The sequence below is a fragment of the Barbus barbus genome (genome assembly GCF_936440315.1).
Source record: "Barbus barbus genome assembly, chromosome: 10".
In the NCBI taxonomy this organism is placed as follows: domain Eukaryota; kingdom Metazoa; phylum Chordata; class Actinopteri; order Cypriniformes; family Cyprinidae; genus Barbus; species Barbus barbus.
The window spans coordinates 3,406,907-3,429,593 of NC_136738.1; the positions used below are offsets into that span (position 1 = coordinate 3,406,907).

At 38.2% G+C, this 22,687-nt stretch overlaps 2 protein-coding genes across 2 annotated transcripts in view; both read left to right on the top strand.

Annotated features, from left to right (window-relative positions):
• Positions 1–764: 764 nt before the first annotated feature.
• On the top strand, positions 765–5,027 carry creg2 (cellular repressor of E1A-stimulated genes 2). The gene is made up of 4 exons (XM_079426996.1): positions 765–1,278; positions 2,073–2,242; positions 3,561–3,674; positions 4,204–5,027. Exons 1-4 carry the CDS (start codon positions 871–873, stop codon positions 4,343–4,345), a joined length of 834 nt encoding a protein of 277 aa, XP_079283122.1. The 5' UTR covers positions 765–870; the 3' UTR covers positions 4,346–5,027.
• A 2,049-nt stretch (positions 5,028–7,076) lies between these two features.
• LOC306876408 (alpha-1,3-mannosyl-glycoprotein 4-beta-N-acetylglucosaminyltransferase A-like) overlaps positions 7,077–22,687 on the top strand; it is a 46,238-nt gene continuing 30,627 nt past the window's right edge. Inside the window, exons 1-2 of the mRNA XM_079427542.1 lie at positions 7,077–7,241; positions 7,566–7,837. Coding sequence (XP_079283668.1) covers positions 7,744–7,837 — 94 coding nt within the window. The 5' untranslated portion in view covers positions 7,077–7,241; positions 7,566–7,743. The remainder of the gene's footprint in view (positions 7,242–7,565; positions 7,838–22,687) is intronic.

Consider the following 22,687-nt stretch of genomic DNA (forward strand, 5'->3'; position numbering starts at 1 on the left):
CATTGTCCTGATGCAATATGAAGCACTTTCCAATGAATCTGGTGGCATTTTCTTGAATATTGGTAGGCAAGATGGTTTTGTACCCTTCTAAATTTATTCTGCTACTGTCCTGGAGTTGCCTAGCCAGTCTCCAGACCTGAAACCCAATAGAAAATCTATGGAGGGAGCTGAAACTCCGTGTTGCCCAGCGACAGCCCCAAATCCTGAAAGATCTGGAGAAGACCTGTATGGAGGAGTGGGCCAAAATCCCTGCTGCAGTGTGTGCAAACCTGGTCAAGAACTACAGGACACGTCTGACCTCTGTAATTGTAAACAAAGGTTTCTGTACCAAATATTAAGTTCTATTTTTCTATTGTATCAAATACTTATTTCATGCAATAAAATGGAATTTAATTATTCACAAATCGTACAATGTGATTTTCTGGATTTTTTTTTTTATATATAAATATATTCTGTCTCTCACAGCTGAGGTGTACCTACGGTGAAAATTACAGATCTTTCCATTCTTTGTAAGTGAGAAAACTTAAAAAATCGGCAGTGCATCAAATACTTATTTGCCCCACTGTATATATATATGACAAATATGGAATGACAAATTATACAATCAATTGTATTAAAAGATCTATTTTTTCTCTTTTGTTTACTTTTAATGTTACCTATTTAAAAAAAAAAAATATTGTACAATATTTTGTACAGGGAGGAAAATAAAACAGCAGAGATGAAGGTGACCCGCTGCGGTTCTCGGGCGGTCCAGCTGGTGTCGCGCTTTCAGAAGCAACAAGCCACTATCATCATCATGTAACGCCATACCTAGTGTTGCGAAACAAACATGCCGTTTGAAAGGGCGCAGCGTGAGTGAATGTGAACGCCATGCTGCTGCTTCATCTGCTCTCTGTATTGACGACGCTGCTGTGTGTCGGCGAGAGTTACACGATCCGCAGCGCGGTGTCGTGGGCTGTCGCCGGTGATGCGGCGGAGGAAGAGCTGGACACGCACTCCGACGAGGCGCCAGCTGTGCTCGTCGATAATATCGGGATCTGGAAACCAGCCTATCCGTCCTCTGTGTACCGGGACGCTTCAGAGAAGAAACCCGAGCAGATATCGAAAAGCGAGGATGTGTCCTCCGCGTCCCGTGTATTTTCGTACCGGATGGAGGAGGTGAAGGTGCCGCCGAGCGTCGCTGCGCCTCCGCCGCACGAGGAGACGGCCAGAGTCGCGCGATACATGGCGCACTACAGCGACTGGGGTCACCTGGCTACCATCTCCACACAGGAGCAGGTGGTGCTTTATTTCCTAGTCTGGATTTGCAAAGTTAACTTGCAGCTTTGATGTATTTTTTTTTTTTTCAGTTATCTACAAAAGTGTTAAGTCAGTGGTTCTCACCAGAGGGCCTCAGCAGACTTTGATGGACTTCAAGATGACTTAAATGATTTAAAATAAGCAACAAAAATCAATCAAGACATTAATTTTAATTAACCTCTTCAACAGCTGCTATTTTTCTTTGAAGATTCAGTGGGTGGCTGCATAAACTGCTTAGACTAGTCACTCATTTTTTCTAGTCATAACTTTATAAAGTCATTTACATAACTTATATTGGTCTAATTTGAATTCTAAAAGTAAGATTAATAACCACTTGGTTAACTACTAGTTAACGTAGTCTTGGAAAACCTGGATAATATACGAGGTAGCCTAGTTTTAATGGTGATTTCTAGACCTGGAAAAGTCATGTAAATTATTACATCTTAAACCATTGGCTTTTTTTGTAACAAATGTAAAAAAAAAATTATAGTTATGCCAAACTCTAAAATACTTTATCAGGTAGAAATTGTGAATACATTTATTTGAAAAAATCCTTATCCAGTAAATCATGCAGGACTTAAAGAAGTCATTGGAATATTGTTGCAGACAAAGGTTGATTAAAACCACTGTATTAAGTGTATTACAGTCTTAAGGAATAAAGTACGGTACATTAAGGCCAATCTTTATCACTAATCAAGTTCTTTTTTTTTTATTACAGGCACGCATGAAGTGTCTTTAATGTAGGCTGTTTTCTTTCCCCATCATCTTTTTAGATTAAAGGACTTCCTTTTGGAAACATTTTCTCTGTAAGCGACGGTCCAGCTGACAACAGCACTGGCGTTCCTTATTTTTATGTGACACCGATGGATAACACTGTAACGGATCTTCGCAGCTTCCCTTTTGCTTCCTTAACGTTTTCTGAGGCAGAGGGAGATTTCTGCAGGTATGTCTCTGAAATAAGTAGGGCTCGCTGCAGCCCACAAGATCCAGGGGGCATGGTTGGATCCACATCTAGGGGGTGGAGATGGGTAGGTTTAGGGGTGGAGATGGGGTGGGTTTAGGGATCAGGGGGTGGAGATGGGGTGGGTTTAGGGATCAGGGGGTGGAGATACGTAGGTTTAGGGATCAGGGGGTGGAGATGGGGTGGGTTTAGGGATCAGGGGGTGGAGATTGGTAGGCTTAGGGGTGTAGATGGGGTGGGTTTAGGGATCAGGGGGCGGAGATGGGGTGGGTTTAGGGATCAGGGGGTGGAGATACGTAGGTTTAGGGGTGGAGATGGGGTGGGTTTAGGGATCAGGGGGTGGAGATGGGTAGGTTTAGGGGTGGAGATGGGGTGTGTTTAGGGATCAGGGGGTGGAGATGGGGTGGGTTTAGGGATCAGGGGGTGGAGATAGGTAGGTTTAGGGGTGGAGATGGGGTGGGTTTAGGGATCAGGGGGTGGAGATGGGTAGGTTTAGGGGTGGAGATGGGGTGGGTTTAGGGATCAGGGGGTGGAGATGGGTAGGTTTAGGGGTGGAGATGAGGTGGGTTTAGGGATCGGGGGTGGAGATAGGTAGGTTTAGGGGTGGAGATGGGGTGGGTTTAGGGATCAGGGGGTGGAGATGGGTAGGTTTAGGGGTGGAGATGGGGTGGGTTTAGGGATCAAGGGGTGGAGATGGGGTGGGTTTAGGGATCAGGGGGTGGAGATTGGTAGATTTAGGGGAGGAGATGGGGTGGGCTTAGGGATCAGGGGGTGGAGATTGGTAGGTTTAGGGGTGGAGATGGGGTGGGTTTAGGGATCAGGGGGTGGAGATGGGGTGGGTTTAGGGATCAGGGGTGGAGATGAGTAGGTTTAGGGGTGGAGATGGGGTGGGTTTAGGGATCAAGGGGTGGAGATGGGTTGGGTTTAGGGATCAGGGTGTGGAGATTGGTAGATTTAGGGGTGGAGATGGGGTGGGCTTAGGGATCAGGGGGTGGAGATTGGTAGGTTTAGGGGTGGAGATGGGGTGGGCTTAGGGATCAGGGGGTGGAGGTTGGTAGGTTTAGGGGTGGAGATGGGGTGGGTTTAGGGATATGTAAGGTGGGAGGCATTGGATCTGGATCCAACCACGCCCCCTGTATCTTGTGTTCTGCAGCAAGACGCTCCTCGAAATAACTGGAGTGAGAAGCTTTTTACATGTAATTCATGTTTACATATCAAAACAAAAAATATCTTTGACAGAGATCATTGTATAATGATCATCTAAAGCATTTTGTCTTCTGACTTCATTTTCCTGTGACAGGAAGCAGGTTTATGACCCTGAGGACCCCAGGTGTGCTAGACTCACTTTGACTGGTAAAATGGTGGAGGTGGGACCGGAAGAGCTTGAGTTTGCCAAAGAGGCTATGTTCTCCAGGTAATTATGCAAATTATAAATCATGCACACATTTACATTTCAGTGACCGCATCTAAACATACTTGTTGATCATAAGATCTGTGTTCGTTTGTGTCTGTTGGTTAAGTATGATTAGTGATGTTTGCTTAATATTGACATTATATTCTAGGCTCTTCTGTATTTATATGCTGCTTTTTGTATCTGATGCAACTAAAATGTGCTAAAATGCTAATAAACAAACAGTTTAGTCTGAACCTTGCCTCTGCATTAGAATACTTTACATATACCAATAGCAGTAAAGTATAAATACAAAGCAGCCTCTGGGGCAGTTCCCTAAGTTGCAGTTTTATATCTAATGTCTCCCTGAAAGGTACATATTAGTATCATAAAAGTAAATATAATTATTGTAAAACTTCATATTATTAGTACATATTAGTAGCTTTTAAAAAGGTACCACCCCAATGGCAGTTCTGTACCTTTTTGAGAAATTATCGGGCAAGCAATATTCCAAATAAATATGTGTGTCAATTTTGGTGTGTGCTTTGTTTAGGCATCCTGTCATGAAGAAGTGGCCCCCTGGACATGATTGGTTTTTCATGAAGCTGGTTTTGCAGCAGGTTTGGCTGCAGGACTGGGTTGGAGGAGTCTCTGTCATTCCGCTTGAGGAGTATTTCAAAGCAACACCTTTCTGAGAAAAAAGCAACATCCTATAGTGAAAATTGTACAAGCAGAATTGACCTGATTGTGTACAGAAGGTGGTTATGTTTTTGTTACAAACTACTTTCAGCTAGTGTTTTTGTGTTTTTCTGGCCATGATGCCAATTCAGTGCCTCTGAACATATTCCTGAGGATTTATTGAATATAAAATTATGTTAACATTATCTATAAAACAATTTCATAGTTACTTAAGGTTTGGAGATCTTTATCACATGTAGACACTGTATTGAAAAGAAAGCTATTCATTCATTATAAATAAACAACTCTCTCATACTAAATAAATCTACCACAGACCTTCACAAAGAAATGTCATAAATACTTTAGTACACAAAGATGAGGAATATACTAAATAGTTGTGGAGTTCTTGCCTGTTTTCTCTGAAATCCTGTATTGAAGGTCTGACATTTTTCATTAACAGCTGAAATGTGTGTGCAAAAGAGTTTTTCATCGGTATTTATAGCATTTAATGCTTTTCAAGTTCAGTTTCAGGTCTGCATTTATACTTCTCGAGGACAGCGACTTGTGGTACAGTACATGTTACACTACCTTGCGCAATTACAATGTAATTGACACCTTAATGAAATATCGCAAATATCTGTTTGTGCCTTGCATTGCCTCTTCACAATGATATACATGTGCTGCACAAATAAACATATAAAAAATACATATTGTGTGGAAAGAGTAGTCATTGCTGTTTTGTGGTTGGCGTTTTAGTCTTTTGATGTAAATGAAGAACAAATAACATAGATTACAAAAGGGAGTAATATGATTATGTAATACAGAATTAAGATTAAAATACTATTGTCAAGAGACTTCAGCAAAAGTGTCTTATGTAACGTGGTATCTGGCTCAAGTAAAATTAAAAATGGTCTGTGCAGGACAGGTTATAATTATTATAATTAATCATCTCCATTTGAATGATTTCAGCTTTATCTTCAGCTGTACGAGTTCTTGTAATCTAAACTTTTCTGTGAGACGTACAAGAGAAAAAAGGAAGCTTTCGATGAGGAAAAATAATCACGTAGGCATCACAAAGTAGCACTGCTTGACTGTATGACTGAATTGCTGGCTGTAAACGATCTTGAAATAAAAGAGAAGAGCATATAAATAAAAATAGATTGGGGGGAAAGTCTGGAGGTGAATATGAAAGACAAAAGCGATTCGTACGGGTTACAGTAATACCACTTTAATGGCACTACATTCAAATAACAGGATTAGGGGACATTAAATGAAAAGATATGACATGTTTGCATACAATAAAGGGTTAGGCCCGCAAGCTATCAGATCAGAAAATCCGATCAATTATTCATTAAATGTGCATTCCCTCTGGCGTCTGCATTCAGACAGCATACATGCACATCTAGATGCATCTAAATATGGCAGATGACTTTTTTTTTTTTTTTTGGCCCAAATTAGTATAATTATATGAGTATAAGCTTATACATTTACTGTACTTGGAAAAAATAAGACATTGATGCGGTAGGAAAACCTTTTTAATAAAAATCTATATCCAGCCTTTGTTCAAATTTGAGTGTTTTCAGTGCAAATAATTTATTTTTTATTTGTATTATGCATAATTATGCACTAAAGAGAAATGTACATTCACATGATATAATATTACATTGTTCTAATAGTCTAATAGTAAATGTACAAAAGCAAGCAAACAGTATGGTTTAAAGCGATATAGAAAATGAGAAACATCATGATTTCTTTGTGTGTATGTAATTTTCCAAGTAATATTAATAATAAAACATATAAAAAAATGAAATAACTCATTAGGCCTATACCACATGCACCCAGTGGTAAAACTAATTCTGCACTTTCTTTTAAATGTGAATTTAAAATCAATTAATGACTTGACAGTGTTGGGGAGAAACTACAAATTACGTAATTTAATTATGAAATTGTAATCAGTTACTAATGTGTAATTAAATTACAGTTACTAATGAAAATGTGAATAATTACAAAGGGGGTTACATATTTATTTGATTCCTTTCATAAATTGCAACGACTGCTGTAAAATATGAGACGCCAATGTTTCAAGAGTTTAGGACAGAATAGGACACATGCTTATTATTATTTTGTTTTTTCCAAGGCATTGTTAGATGCCAGTGTTTCCTGTCATAGCTATGCAAAGATTTGATTTCAAAAACAGTATAATAGCAACTAAACTGTTTCTTGTTATGATTTTAAATCTGTACTTAACCTCAGAATAACCTTAAAGTAAGTCTTATTTTGTGGTAGCTGTGCTTTAAAATTAAATTATTAAAATCTTAATTCAAGTGATGAAGGGCTAATCAGTGTCGAGTGCTGTAAAATTAACCCTGCATGGTTTATATGTTTGAAAATGATTAACACTTGAAACCATTAGAAATTTAGAGAAGTAATCACATAGGGTAACTATTACATTTCCAGAGTAACCTTCCCAACATTGATTCCAAATATAGTATTGCATAGAGAAATATGTACAGTGCATGTCAGTCTCCATGCAGTGAGAGCTTGTTTATGAATACAATGGAATAGTATATCAGATGGAATTTATAGACTCCCAATAGTTTAAACAGAATTGAGGGAGCGTGCAATGTGTTCAGTGCGCCGCATGGTGGCAGACAGGAGCCGTGCGCTGACTCCAGCCAATCAACGTCAGTGGTGGGCGGGCTCTGATGACTCCAGCCAATCATAGGTCTGGGCGAGAGATCGTAGCTTACTGTAGGTGTTGTCTTCAACAAAGCTTGATTGAGAGATCACATCACCGCTGTCAGGACGCTCCGTCAAATTTGCTATTTTAATGATCATTAATAAACGTGTTTCTGCTCGTTCTTTGACTGGATAGTTTCGACGAGATCGAGCTGTTCAATAACAGGCTGAAAGGTAAGAAGTGTTGAACTTGGGGTTGTCTGATATATTTTGGGGTCCTCCGACAGGTAGCTAGTCAACAAGCCCCGAATTATATGGCTGTTTTTAACAATTCAGTGTTTTATTTGACCCAGTCAGCCCTTCCGCTAAATTAATTATCCTCTGCAGTATTTCTGTGTGTCTCTTGGTGATTAATTTCCTTAGAAATAAGGCTGCATATATATATATTTAAACAGCTGCTTAACTATGTTGTAATCGGAGCGGACCGCACAAAAAACGGAACCAAAACAATATGATTTCAGTCGGTTTCTGTCATTATCTGTTCATGGTCTCTTCCAGTAACGGTAGGCATGCAGATTGCACATCTTTCTCTGGAAATGCATCAGTTCCGCTGGGCTTCCTCGTGACTCCAGCAGCGCCCGAGAGGAGGAGGACCGCGGGCAGGCAGCAGATGATCCGGGTCCCGCTGATGCTCGGCTGGATCAGGAGGAGGACCAGAGGCAGCTGCTGAAATGAGATGAGGCTCAGACATGGAACTGTTGCCACTGCGATTGTTTTCTTCACGTCGTTTCTCAGTCTGTCCTGGTACACGGCTTGGCAAAATGGCAAAGGTGAGTTCATCTATTAATTCATTTATACGAGCAAGAAGCGATTGTTTCTTAAATCCAGTGCCGCAACACAAGTGTGAGGTTTCATCAAGTATCACTTGAATTTTAGTCAGTGTGTAGTGTGTATGTTTGGGCATAAAACGATCTGCGAAGTTACAAATCTCAAAGATTGTTTTTAAAAAAAATCCCTTTTCAAGAACTACAACGAACAGCTGGTTTGGACTACAAAGTTGTTTTCCTGTATTTGTGACGTCATAAAGTGTAAGTCCCGCCTCCGGACATTTGAATGGTTGGCTGGTTGAGCTCTGCACTTTCAAAATCAAAACCAAGTGCAGGTGTTTTCATATCACTGTATTTCTGAAGGAACCCAACTATTTTCAGAAAACTTTGGATGTCAATCTCGCATATGATTTGTGGCGACTCGCCACGATATCAAAACGGACCGATTTTCCAAAAGGCTTCGTTGAATAAACATGAGCACGTATGCACGTTTAAAAATCAAAACGAGGCGCGGGTGTTTTCATATCACTGTATTTCTGAAGGAACACTGTTTTTACAAAATGTTCGATGTCATTTCATGCTATATTACTGATGAAGTAGGGTTTGTAAGCTCAGCACTGCTTTGTGTCAACAGCCGTTACCCGCGAAACTTCTATTTCACCCGCCCTGCTGGCAGAGAATGAATTAGCATTTTTAATAAATCCGTCTGATTTCCGCAGCAAACATATTTTGCTTATCAAAAAAATAATCTACTCTAGAGGGGCTTAGCTGTTATTGATTCTATTTGGATGTCTAACGGACGTTAAGTTAGGGCCACAAAAGCGCGCATGCGCAGTAACGTTTGTTTATGTTGTTGCCGCTGAAACCATCTATATATGCCGCCACAAATAGTCTATGTTACTATGGTATAAATAAATTCAACTGTATAACAGTTTCAGTGCAATTCATGTTATAATGTTAGAATTAAAGAACAATAAACATAATACATATTACCGTTGCACTTATCTGTACATAGTCAATGCAGTTATTTTTAAGCTGTTGTTGACATCCTATCTAAAACGTGATTTAGCTCAAAAACACAATAACATACCACTTTAATATGTCTTGCAATATCCGTGCTTGCAAAGGTTCTGCGCGATCCTCTTGTTCAATATTCTCGAGGTCTGAACTGATATTCTTCTTGATAGACTCTGGTAACAAAAAGTGTTGGGAAATGAGACCTGTGGCCATTCTGTTGGGTTGTTTGTCCAGTCACAGATACCGTATGGACAGTCCGACCTAATACGGCTTGGTTTTTCAACGTATCTTGCTCTGTCGAGCAGCAGAAATTATTTTATGTAGACCATTTTGGGTCAACACCATGCTTTTCCAATGAGGGGGAAAGAACCGTTTTCCCCCACGCCGACTCCGCCCACACAGCTATGACGTGACACCGACGAAGTCTATGGCAATATTGACGAACTTGCTGTTTTGGCAAGGGGCGGGGCAATACTGAAACGCCGTCTAAGCTGTTCGCCAATCACAACGCACTGAGACAGCTAACCAATCACAACACATTTAGTTTTTCGGAAGGCGGGCCTTCATTAAACCCGGAACTAATCGAGCCGTTTGCGCAAGTCTGGGGAGAGAGGTATTGTAATAATGTAAATTATGTGAAAAATAATGCGATTTTCGAACCACCAAGCATGAGAGCATGTTCTAGTACACCCCCAAAACAAAATCAAGACTTTGTAAAAGAGCATAATAGGACCCCTTTAATTTGACACGCTCTAATGAGAGAAACCCACTCTGAGTGAGCACTGAGTAAAATAAAACGCTTGCAACGTCCGAAATCAAATGTGACCCTGGGGGCGTATTACAGAAACCTCCTAACTTGACGACAAACCCTAAAAACTGTCTTAACTTTGGGACAACCCCACAGCTGTCCTAACTTCAAAATTATTTGAAAGCTAACTGGACAAAAACGCTTACAACTGTGCTTTCCAACAATGGTATTACATTTATTAATAGTTGAAAAATGAAGAACGAAGATGTTTAATGGTAGAAAGACTCTTGGAGGACTCTGAAAATGTGTTATATTTTGGTAATTACAGTGCCGCACAACATATTACAGTTAGCACAGAAACTGCAACCACCATTATGGAGACCAACACAATTGTCACGGAGCATTACTGGTTGTAGTGCAAGTGACTAATGCCTTACGTTTTTTTTGCAAAAGGTGATTTTCAAAGTGAAGTATCTTTTGTTTACCTCATCAGCAGCTCGCGCAGTGTTGGCTGCTTGATAACAGACCTGAGAGTGGATTGTCGAGCTTGATTATGCCATTTAAGATTTCCTAACTAGAGATAAGATATTATTTTGTAAGATAGGATAAGAATCCCAAATCAAGTTAAGATTTGCTTCTGTAATACGAATTTGCGAAAAAACCTAATTTAACACATCATATCTTAAGTTAAGTTTAAGAAACTTTCTGTAATACGCCCCCTGGACCACAAAGCCAGTGCAAGTTAATATGCAAGTTCCTTCAAACTGATTAAGATCCTCTTTTTGTTAAATTTAACTTTTTGATAGCACTGGTGAGGTGTGCAAATTTGATCAAAGCTATTAATTGTAGTAACTATGGTATTTTGGCCTAAGCTATTGAATACTGTGGTAATATTTTGCAAGGTGCTTGATGGTTAAATAGCTGGGTGACCAAAAAGGTTGCAGATTCAAACCCCACAAGCGGTGGTCGGTGAACTGATATTGGGCACCACAGGTTGTGGGAATGCATCCAGTTGGCTGTACTAGATGACATTAATCTTAAAGGAACTTTATATTTTCTGTCCATAAAGTGTGTAACGCGAACTCCGGAGAAGTCTTGATGTGGGGAATTTCAGGTTAGGATAATACCAAACCACCCTAGTTGGAAATCAATGGGCTCTGGAGCACATTTTGACAGCTCATTGTTCTATGGTCGATCATTCTCTAGTTAAATCCATCCGTGTATTGATTAGTTGTATAAAGCAGAACGTACATTTGTGTATGCTTGTTGATGATGTTTGCCAAACTCAGATCTTTCATCTGTTTCTCCTTGGGATTTAGCCAAATCTAGAGGTTGACCAATTTGCATTCATCCTAATTTGCATTCCCAAAGCAAGCAAATGGAAAAACATTTGTAATGGCTGTGAGATGTTGTAAGATATCAGATATTTTAGATATTGGATTCCATTTTCATGCAAGTTAGGGTTAGAGTATAAGTTGGTTGGTGTTTTTTTCACTTGTTTTTGGTGAATTTCATTCTTTAAGAATTTCAAAAGTCTCTATTTTCCACATTTACATTATACAGACTTTTACTGTACATTTATTCATACAACTGTATAAAGTTATATAGATTTTTGACTCAAAGTTAGACTACAGTCCTGGAGAGGAATCTGAAAAATTCCCTCTCCCCCAAAAACCTGTTTTATAATATCATATTCAACCTGTCGTTGAGAAGCTGTTCATTTGTTGAAGATTATGTTTATCGCTTAAAGGCACAAAGAGACACTTGTGTGTCAGCTCATTGGACCGATCTCAGAAATGTAAGCTAAATCCAAAAAATTGTGATGTACAACTTTAGCAGTTGAATATCAGAGTCAGCTGGGAAAATCTTTGAGAGAAAGGTCACTGTATTCATTGACATGAAACCCTCCCACATATGTGCACACCTCGGAAGCCTGGTCACCGAGGGCATATAGTGACTCATTATTTCATAGTTTGATGCCACTCAGGTCTGAATAATTCTTGCATTGACTTGCTGCTCTGTTGCCTTTTCTCTGTCAGGCCCGATCTGCATAATATTGAGTGGTGTTTGTATAGGGAAACACATTTACAATGTTTTCAGTTCAGCCTGATTGCTTCGTTATTGCCTTCTAAGGTTCAAGGTTCAGCCTGATTAGAAGTTCAGCAGATCTGAAGTTTTTTGTGGGTGTTTGTGGCCTAGCATTGTCATAGTAATTGATTTGTACATGTGTACGGCGAACTGTATTTAATACAGTTAAATATGGCTGTGCTGAGTCCTATCATTATAAAATATTTCCACTTTATATAAAATATCTATTTCATTAGAAATTCTTTATTTCAGATCCTTTAATTAATGAATTTTTGTGTAATCATAAATAAGTACAAACTCACAGCATTTCTTAGCATGGTCAAAACCACTTCTATGAGACACCATACTGAAGATTCAATCAATATTCAGTTATGATATTCTGATGCATTATGATGTTAAAGTCACATGTTAATATTTGTTTAGATTTAATGAAAGAGGGAGAGGGGATGGAGTCATTTAGTCAACTTTACAATTATTGCTCTGTTATCAATAACAATTGCAATACCACAGCAACATTATTTTACAGTATTTTGGTAATTATTATATAATATAGTAAAACAATGTACTCTGCAGTTCTAAAATAGGTGCTCAGTAAAAAATCTTGAACGAATGATCATTTAGTAAGGATTCATTAAATTGATCAAAGTGACAGTAAATACATTGTATAATGTTATAATTGTTTTCACAAAAGATATTAAGCAGCACAACTGTTTTCAACATTGATATATATATAAAAAATGTTTTTTGAGCAGCAAATCATCATATTAGACGGATCATGTGACACTGAAGAGTGGAGTAATGATGCTGAAAATTCAGCTTTGCCATCACAAAAATAAATGACATTTGAATATATATTGAAAGAGAAACAGTTATTTAATATTTCAAAATCTTACTAATTTTACTGTATGTTTGCATTGATTAGCAGTATTTCTAAGAACCAGGTTTTTTACTTCACTATGGCATGGTTAAAGATTTGGCATCTTAACTGAAAGGTTATATATTTAGAGCTCATAGGGCTGATCTGTGTATCTTTCTTATGCCCTTGATCGAGGCACTTAACCCTAGGTTGCTCCAGGGGTCACTTTAATATGCCTGCTAAAAGTTGCTTTGGATAAAAGGGACTGCTAAATCAAACCAGTAATTAGATGTAGGGCTGCACGATTCTTGCTAAAATGTGAATCACGATTTTTCTCCATGGGAATTGAGATCACGATTCTCTTACACGATTCTCATTTTTTCAACCAAAATGTATTGCACTCAAGTACAAAAAAAAAAAAAAAAAAAACACAGGACATTCAGTATAATAAAGTACTGGAGTAACAAAAAAAAGTCTCTTTTCTTTATTTTAGACCCCTTAAATTGAATAATTTTAAAGCTTTAAGTTGTTGAACATAAGAGAACATTAACAATAATAAATAAAAATATAGCTTTTTTAGAAAGAAAGACTGCTTTCTTATCGCTCTCGTGGTACTTTGATGTCATACGGTGATCATTCTGCGAACGTGCCTATTGACTCCGTTTAGGTCTGCCGCCTTGTTACACGTCACGTGAGTGACAGCGGACCGTGGCCAATGAGGGAGAGGAGACAAGTGATCAAGATTTATGATGGATTGGTGAATTAATCTACTATTTATGTATGAATCGATATTTTTTCGATTAATCGTGCAGCCCTAATTAGATGGCACTTTACATCATTCCGCTGCTCTCCTGTTATAGTACCAGAGGTTAAAATGAACGGCACCGTTGCCTTATTCCTCCTATTTTCTTTTATCCTGCTCCGCTGAGCCCACAGAGGCTTTGCATCCTCAGGGTGTGTGGAAAGCACAATGGGCCAAAAATAGCAGGCCAGGAAGGCGTGATTAGCCAAGGAGAAGCGGTGAGGAAGGCCGCAGTTTTCTAATGAAGCTCACGGAGAAGAGAGACTCAGCGCTCATCACATATACAGTACTTACTGCTTGTGCTTTTGTTGGGGCTGGATTGTTTTTCTTCGGGAGGAGCCCACGCGTGCACTGTCAAGAGGAGAGAAGGAGAGCGAGGGGGTTGTGTTAAGCACACTGCTGAGAGAGAAACACAGAGATTTATAATGGAAAGCAAATGAACTCGCGAGAGTTTCACCATGCAAAGAACTGGATCTCTCTGACTTGCCGATGCTCTCATTAATAACCATCATCTCGTTCTGAGTGATGCACAATTCCCTATTTTGCCTCCAGGATCATTCTGCTGTCAGCATTCCAGACGAGTCCTCATTGAGTCACCATTACACTCTTATCACTGTGGCATCCCCTCCATTCTTCCTCCATATTAGGCTGGAGAACACATTCATCGTCGCTAAGTCCTTGTAAGTTTCCAGCCCTTGACATTTTTCAGCTTCACCACCTCACGTACTCATGTCTCCAGTGCCAACGGCGGCAGTTCTCGAGAGCTGTCGCTTGAATTCCTGTGCTGTCATTCCTGGCAGGTGTTATTGGCCTCCCTGTGTCACCTCGCTCTGTCTTTCTCTCACACTCTTATGTCAGGTGCTGTGGAGTTTGAAAAAAATGTGGTACGTTATTTCTCTGTAGGGTTGGGAATCGAGAACCAGAAAATACTGGAACAGTTTGGTTTTGTTTCATTATTAGAACGTTTTATTATAATTATTTCTGAAAGGGTCAATCTATCGTTATTTAGCTGTTTAAAGCCAATACCAACTTTTATTGTTGTTCATACGTTTCTGTACACATGAGCAAAAATATCTCTTAACCTTATATATCGGGCTGAGCAAAAATTCATATCTCGGTATTTTTGGGCTGATTTGCGGTATACGGTATATATCTCGGTATTTTGTGTTTGGTTTAAACCAAATAAAGTAAATGTAACCATGTAGGCGCATATTATGTGCAAAAAGGGTTAAAATCACTTTACATTCTAACATTGTAACATTGCAATCTAAAAACAAAAATAATGCTTTTTAAAGCAGAAGTTAAATTTACTAATAAAACAATAAAACAGCAGAGACTAGACTAATTGAGTAAACAGGCTATTTTGATTAGCCCATTACATACAAATAGACTTATTGTAGGTTTAAAATTCTACATATATCACATTTATTGTCCAACTACAAATATTTCAGCAAAATGTATATTTTAGTCAGTTATTGGTCTCCATTTTAGAGCCTTTCATTTAAAGCTTGTTACATGTTTGGAACAAATTGGATTATGCACTTTCTCCGCAGCAGTTCAAACTTGATATACCGCCCAGCCCTACTTATATATGGGGTTTGTTCTCTTTGTATTAGCGCTATCAAGCAATTAATCGCATCCAAAATAAGTTTTTGTATACATAATATATGTGTGTGTACTGTGTATATTTATGATGTATATATAAATACACACACATGCATGTATATATTTAAGAAAAATGTTACGTTTATAAATATACATGTAAATATTTTCTAGTGTCAATTTTTCTAAATTGAGATTTATACATCATCTGAAAGCTAAATAAATAATCTTTCCATTCATGTATGGTTTGTTAGGATAGGACAATATTTGGCCGAGATCTGGAATCTGAGGATGTAAAAAAAATTGAGAAAATCACCTTTTAAAGTTATCTAAATGAAGTTATTAGCAATGCATATCACTAATCAAAACTGAAGTTTTGAGATATTTACGGTAAGAAATTTACAAAATATCTTCATGGAACATGATGTTTACTTAATATCCTAATGATTTTTGGCATAAAAGAAAAATGGATAATTTTGACCTATGCAATGTATTTTTGGCTATTGCTACAAATATACTCCAGCGACTTCAGACTGGTTTTGTGATCCAGGGTCACATATACACAGTAAAATAAATGCTGTTTATTTACATTTTTTATTAGTTAGAATCTTGAAAAAAATGCATCATGGTTTCCACAAAAAAAATATTAAGTAGCACAACTGCTTTCATCATTGATGATAAATGTTTCTTCAAATCAGCATATTAGAATTATTTCTAAAGACTGGAGTTATGATTCTGAAAATTCAGTGTGCCGTCACAGTATAAATTACAATTTAAAATGTATTAAGATATATATTATTACTTTAAATTGTAGCAGTATTTCACAATATTACTCTTTTTTTCTATATTTTTGATCAAATAAATGCAGCCTTGCAGGCGATTCCTCATGATTCCCATCCATGTTCTACTTTCGGTATAGCTGTCTCCCATATTACGCTGACGGTTCACAGAGATGCTTAATCCAATCAAAGCTCACAGCTAATGGAGCCAAGCATTAGCTCTCGAGGTCCAAACATCAAAATGGGAACAAAATAGAGCCAGAAAGCACTGTAAGCAGAACCAGGAGCGCTTGACAGCTTGTGTGTCTCATCAGGGCCGGATCTGAGGGACACAGTGACAGGAAGAGGAATGAGGGCTGGACAGATAGCGAAAAGACACTGTGCAAAGAAATGTGACAGATGCCTCATCTGCATCGCAATATGGCAGTTAGCTTAGATTAGATTATCAGTTAGATTAGCTTTGTCAACATGCAATAATATTGAACTGCTGTGCTGACTTTAACAAAAATACTATAGATAACATTATAACAGTCAGAATACAAGACCGAATACTGAATTTACATAAAATATCCTTTTTGGCTCTCTCAAGTTTCTCAAAGGAGAGGAACTTTTAATTGATGAATACACTATTACAGGGCAGTACATGAAAAAGAGGATATACCTTTTACATATACCTTGTTTGTGGAATAAGCAGAGCTGTATTTAGGCCCTTGCTTGTAAAAGAATAGAGGATTTCCATCATTCTGTACACTCTGCAATTAATGAATGCAGTTTCTTTCTTTCTTTCCCGGCATATACGCTAACTGGCCAACAGGGGAAAGATAGAGTGACTCTTTCATTGTTTGTAGGGTCTGAGAACTACATTTGTATCCCAGCCATTCCAAACCCCTACCTTTCCCTTTGTTCTTGCTCATGGCCCTTTCTCTCTCCCAAAACAATTCACCCACATGTCATATGACCAACACAGTGACTGTGTCACACAATGGCTTGGAGCATTTCCTCTATCTGCATTCCTTATTCCCTCATTCATAATCTATTTATGTTTAGCGTCAGTCATTTAAACAAGCCCAGTGGTGATGAATTCAAACATGATGTGAAGTGGATTGATTTGGAGATTTCACTCTGCATGTGAAAACTGACACCATCGGTCTGGTTTGAAGATCAAGTAATAAACTTTAGTGAATGATCAGAGAGCTTTATCAACAGCCCTGATTTTTGTCTCTGTGTGTGTATGGAATAAAACAAAATATGCTGGTATTATGTGTTTTTGGACACGGTATCACAGTAATGTCATGGTTTGTTTATATGGTGTGTGATGTAGTAATAAAAGTGTCACTCTGGCTGATTTAATGCTTAATATTTGGCCATTCGAGATTGTGGCTTCTGCTTATAACTTTTTTGAATCCCAAAATATCCTGACAGCTTTATATTTGTTAAATTATTAATAGGTTAATATATATTAAAATAAATGATAATATAAATCCAGCCATACAGTGCTTTTGACAAGGGATGTTGAAGTCCGAAGGGTAAAAGGCCATAAATGCTAATTACTAATGTAGTACCTTGTGATCCCATCTGTGCAGTCATACTGTACTGTTGGGAAGAGATTTCTGAAGGTTATAAAGATTGAAGTTACAGTAAGTGAGCCGTGCAGATAAACAGGGTGGGCTCATTTCCTTGGGTGTGGCGATCTTGGCTGCAATCAACAGCAACTCTTGCCCTGTTTCTTATTTATTGTGTGTTAGATGTTGTGAACTTTCCATATCCCTTTGGATTTTGATCTCTGCACTCTGTCCTTGTTGGAACCATGTGTTAAAAGCATGTGACTTTGTCCTCTAAAGACGCTGAAACACACACACACACACACCCACCGATGACTTTTGTGCTGCTTTGGACTCTGGTCCCAGTGATTCTCAAAAGTGTTTGTGTGTGTGTTCTGTGAGTTAAAAAAAAACAAAAAAAAAACTTTCTGTTCCTCTAATATTCAGTGTTTATTAAAAAATAGTGAAATTTAATTTCCAGTCTAAAGCAACTAGAGGCGTTCTGTTTAATAATGATAAACTCATCTGTTTCCTGTGGGGTTAGGCTTATCTGGTGCAACATGCAATCATATTTGACCGTTTTTAATTTCTTAATGCACACTTCCAGTCTAATCGTGAATGATTCATTGGTGCATGTTGCTCTAAAGAAAAATCTTTGGTAATGTTTGTTTAAAATGTAATGACTTTTCTGTTTCAGCTGACGTCATCTAGGTCACACAGGCATTTGGGTAATGCTGAATATTGGTTAAATGGCTATTCTTACTTTGTTTTAGCAAACTGTCATGCGGTCTGGCCCATTTTACATGATCCGGCTAATTCCTGATGGACTATTCACACAGAAGGCGTTTTTGCATTGGAAAACACAAGATGCAGGCAGTGGAATGGGATAAAACGCAAAGTTGAGACTCGATTTCCTCGAGCACTGTGTTTCATATATGAGACCCTACGCAAGACGCGAGAGCAATGGACAAACACATCCATCAAACGCATGTTTACGTAGACAAAGCAATGGAAAAGCAGCACAGTGGAATGCAAAACCTGTGAAGGATTACTGCTGTATGATAGATATTTCATGTTTGCATGCAGGTGACAGCTTGAAGGGTGCTGTTATTGTTATTGGTTAAACACTCATCCCTGTGTAGAATTTGCTGTCCAGAATTTCTTTTTCATGTTGACTTTCCAGGAGTTTCACCCAAAAACCTTGAGAGCTGAGAGACTTTCTGGACTTGCTGGCCCCTTGAGAACATCAACTTATATTCCCATGATGGAACTGAACTGCATTTCGGCACTTTGATTCATATTTCATGATGCCGTTTGAAAGTCTTCTTGGCTTCACCTTGCTTCGGGGTCTTAAGCAGCTTTGTTTTTTCTCTTGCTGATGTGGTTGCCTGTGGACTTTCATCTTTTGTTCTCTGTAGTGCGTTTCTCCATCACACGACAGAACAAAGCCAGTCCCTCTGAAGGCTCTCTGTTCTCTCCGCTGTTCCACAGGTTAAATTTTTCCACTGATGTCCTCTGTGAGTGACTTTATTTTTTTCTCATGACAAATTTCAGTGCTCACCCTGAGTAATCCCTGAGGGGCGCGAGTGAAAGGCTGGAGCAGCGCTCCTGAAGTGCGTTTGGGTTTGAGAGGGGTCGGGAAGAGCTTTCACAGCTGCAGAAGAATAAAGAAAAGGTCACATGGTCATTCACACTACACTGTCTTCACCTAAAACCAGTAGCTCTGCCTACAATAACAAATTTACAGCACATAAAATTGATACCTATGCTTTTTCTGTCTCAGAAACATCTCTTTTTATAACCGAGGCCCCATAGCTGGGAAAAAGCACTTTTAAAGTGCGAAGTTTAATAAGTGAAATCTAGTCATTTCAATAAGAAGCTAGCTACATAATCCGAATGTTTCATGACTGGGCAAAAAGTTGCTCATGCAGACGTTGCTCGTGATCAAGATGGTCATGTGAATTTCAGCATCGACCAACAAAGTGCTTGGTTTGAAAATGACTTCTGCTTGAGTGTTGCTTCATGCAGTGCTGGACAGTGGCTTTTTTTCATAGAAAAAATCTGTTTCACTAATGTGACTGCACCTTTAATCAACAATCAAATACTTTATTCTGATTGGTCAATCACGGCATTCATCAGTCAAGTAATCTTTTCTAAAAAAAAAAATATTTTTCCTATAATAACTGTATTTTTCGTAAATAACTGTGACGGTTTATTGTCTATTATATCATTCTACACTCTTATTCTTGCATATTTAAGTAGCATTATAATAAGTGGGCTAATGTACACTCAGCCATTCGTTATAGGGAACACAGCATTTATTGTATGATTAATGTACGGATGACTGCAATATTTCTTATTTCATTGCAGTATTTCACCTCTTTAGACGCCAGTCAAATCCCGATGGATAAAATCAGCTATTGCCCTAAATAAATTTCACCTCAGTATTATCTTTCACTTGTGCAAATGTCACGTTTAATGGGTTGCTAATGCTGTTTTCTGTTGTCAAATACACTGATTGCTATGATGCCTCCAGATGTGTTTCTGGATGATGAACCAGAGCATGTGTCTGCATTTTGGTGATATAAGATATTGTGCATCAAGAGACATCCAATATGTTTAAGAGTAAAAAAATACAGGAGGAACATCCCCCATTTGGTTCAGTATTAAGGTTATTTTCCTTAGAGCGGTTCATTAGCATGCTGTTGGCAGGGTGGTTGACAGCGTGATTGGACAATGTGTCCATTTTTTGTCCTCAGTATGTAAATCAACAGCTTTTAGTAAAGTAAGCTTAATCCAACACCAAATGGATTTTAAAACTAGGTTGGGACTTTTGTATACTTCTGTATTATACACAGACAGGTTCGACGTGCCTTGAAACACAATCACCGAAATTCAGAGGATTTGCACACACACTTTGGCTCATCCATCACATGCACTTTCTATATGAACATCTGGGTAGAGGCCGGAGGGGCAGGGGAAAAGATGACAAGATTACTGGGATGTGCAACAGTTTATGTGCTAATCCATTTAAAGTGGCTGCAGTCTGTCAGGATATTGAATGGACTTTCTGTGGTTGAGACAGATACTAGGGTAATGGTGATTTAAAGGCCGACTGTCCTTCATGGCTGGTTAGTAGATTCTTGCAAAATTAGCTATAATCTGATGCTGGCATCATGTTGCAGTGCAGTAAAGAACTATTAGAAAAGTCATCTATTCTAGTGGTTTTTATTGTAGAATATCAAATTCTGGAAATTGCATGACATCAGGTTAATTCAATTATGTATGTATGCATGCAGTCAGTCAGTCACAGGCGGCTTCTGTTAATAATAAAAAATTGGGGGAAAAAACAGTTTTATGTTAATTACATCAGAATGACCAAAATATCATATGTATGAGGCCAGTATTTTGGCAGACTAGTGCAATAATTTGTAATGCTAAATCATACCAGTCAGTTTTTGTGAAGTCTGACTAACAGACTTGTAATGTGATTGTAGCTCGGCCTCGTCGTCCATCATTTATTCACATTATGACACTGTAAGACTTTAAATTGAGTTGGCTAGCTTCATGTATAACTGTCACTCTTCAGGATGGTGAAGTTGCTAAATACTGCAGAGACGTTGATATGTAAACACAGGTGAAGTGAAGTGCTCAGGTTCTGACGTCAATATCATGAAAATTTCCAAAAGGAGCTGTTTTTTCGGCATGAATGATCTGAGTGTACTGAGAAGGGAGCTTTGAGTTGAGAAAGTGAGTTGATTTTTTGTTGTTGTTATTGAAAGATGGTCTGTCTTATATTCACCAAGGCTGCATACATTTGATCAAATACAGTAAAAACAGTAATATAGTGAAATATTACAATTTAAAGTAATTGTTCTCATCATTACTCTAGTCTTTAGTGTCACATGATCCTTCTGAAATCATTTTATTATGCCTTTTTGCTGCTCAAAAACATTATTGTTGTCAATGTTAAAAACTGTTTGGCTACTTTTTTGTGTAGTCCACAATTTTTTTCCCCCTCACGATTCAAAGTAATAGCATTTATGTGAAATGGAAATCTTTTGTAACATTATGAATGACTTGATCAGTTTAATTGCTGAATGAAAGTATTAATTTCTTCTGTCTAATGTATCCCAGTGTGCATAGATGTTTTAAAATGAGTACCGAGCTGTTCAGTATGTGTTCTTGTTTGAGCCAAAACACCTTTCTCATCCTGTGTGCTGTGTAAAGCCCTTAAGGATGGCAACAGCTGCATCCATTCTCTCTTGTACATCACTCAACAAGCTCTCTGCCCAGGAGCTGCGGCACTGTGTTGCATCTTATTTAACGTATACGAGCTTGTGTGTGTCTGAGACAGACTAACATATAATAGGCCTGCAGCTCTTTAAAGTGTGCCTTCTTAATTCGGATTACAACCTAGAAGCTTGAACACACTTAGGGCAGTGTTGATTTCTTTATAGTCACACAGGCCTAACATTTACATTTTTGTTTGCCGATGGTGTCAGATGTGTTATGAAAATCTGCTGATCTGCTAACAAACGTGTAATGTGATGCTCTTGTTATTGTTGGATGGAGTGCCTTTACTCTCCGACATACTAAAGTCATTATCTTTGGGAATATGAGAGTTTCCCAGCAGCACTGGCTGATTGTTTGCAGTTCAGTAACAGTTCAGCGTGATCAGTAATATAGTGTTGAGCACAGTTGTGATCCCATGGTTGTATTTTAATGGGGTATTACAGCATGCCTGCATTAATCAGATCTAAACTGGTTTAGCAACTGCTACACTTTTGTGTGTAAACTGCATCTGAACAGCAAAACTGCCTTAAAAGAAGTAGAATCTTTTTGTAATATTATAAATGGTTTTATACTGTCACTTTTAATAAAGTGAATGCATCCTTGGTGAATAAGTGTCATTTCTTTAAACTTTTCTTTTTAATCAAACTTTTAATTGGCAGTGTAATGTGTGAAGAAAACAAAAAAGATATAATCTATGAACAAAATATTTGTGTGGTACATCATATTTCCCAGTCAAGCTGTAATTTTCTCTAGTTTCGCAAAACGGAAAGTTTAAAAATATATATTGTTTTACAATTAAATTTTTATGTTCATTCATTTAGCAGACATTTTCATCCAAAGCGACATACAAATAATTATATGCAGCTGTGAAACTAGCTTCTTGGGCATTTTATTTGCAAATGTTTCAAATTTGAGACGTTGTAGAAGCATTCAGAAAAAGTTTTCATTTGATTTTCTTACACTGCTGGACAGTTTTAGTACACACATTACTAGTTAATGAATTAGTAAGAGTGCAAAAAGTATGTTAAGAGTCCAAAAGAGCCCAGAGTTGAAGAAAGCCCCATTTAAATCCATTTATAAAAAGAAATGCAAGTCAAGAACACAGGATGTAAACCCTGCACTAC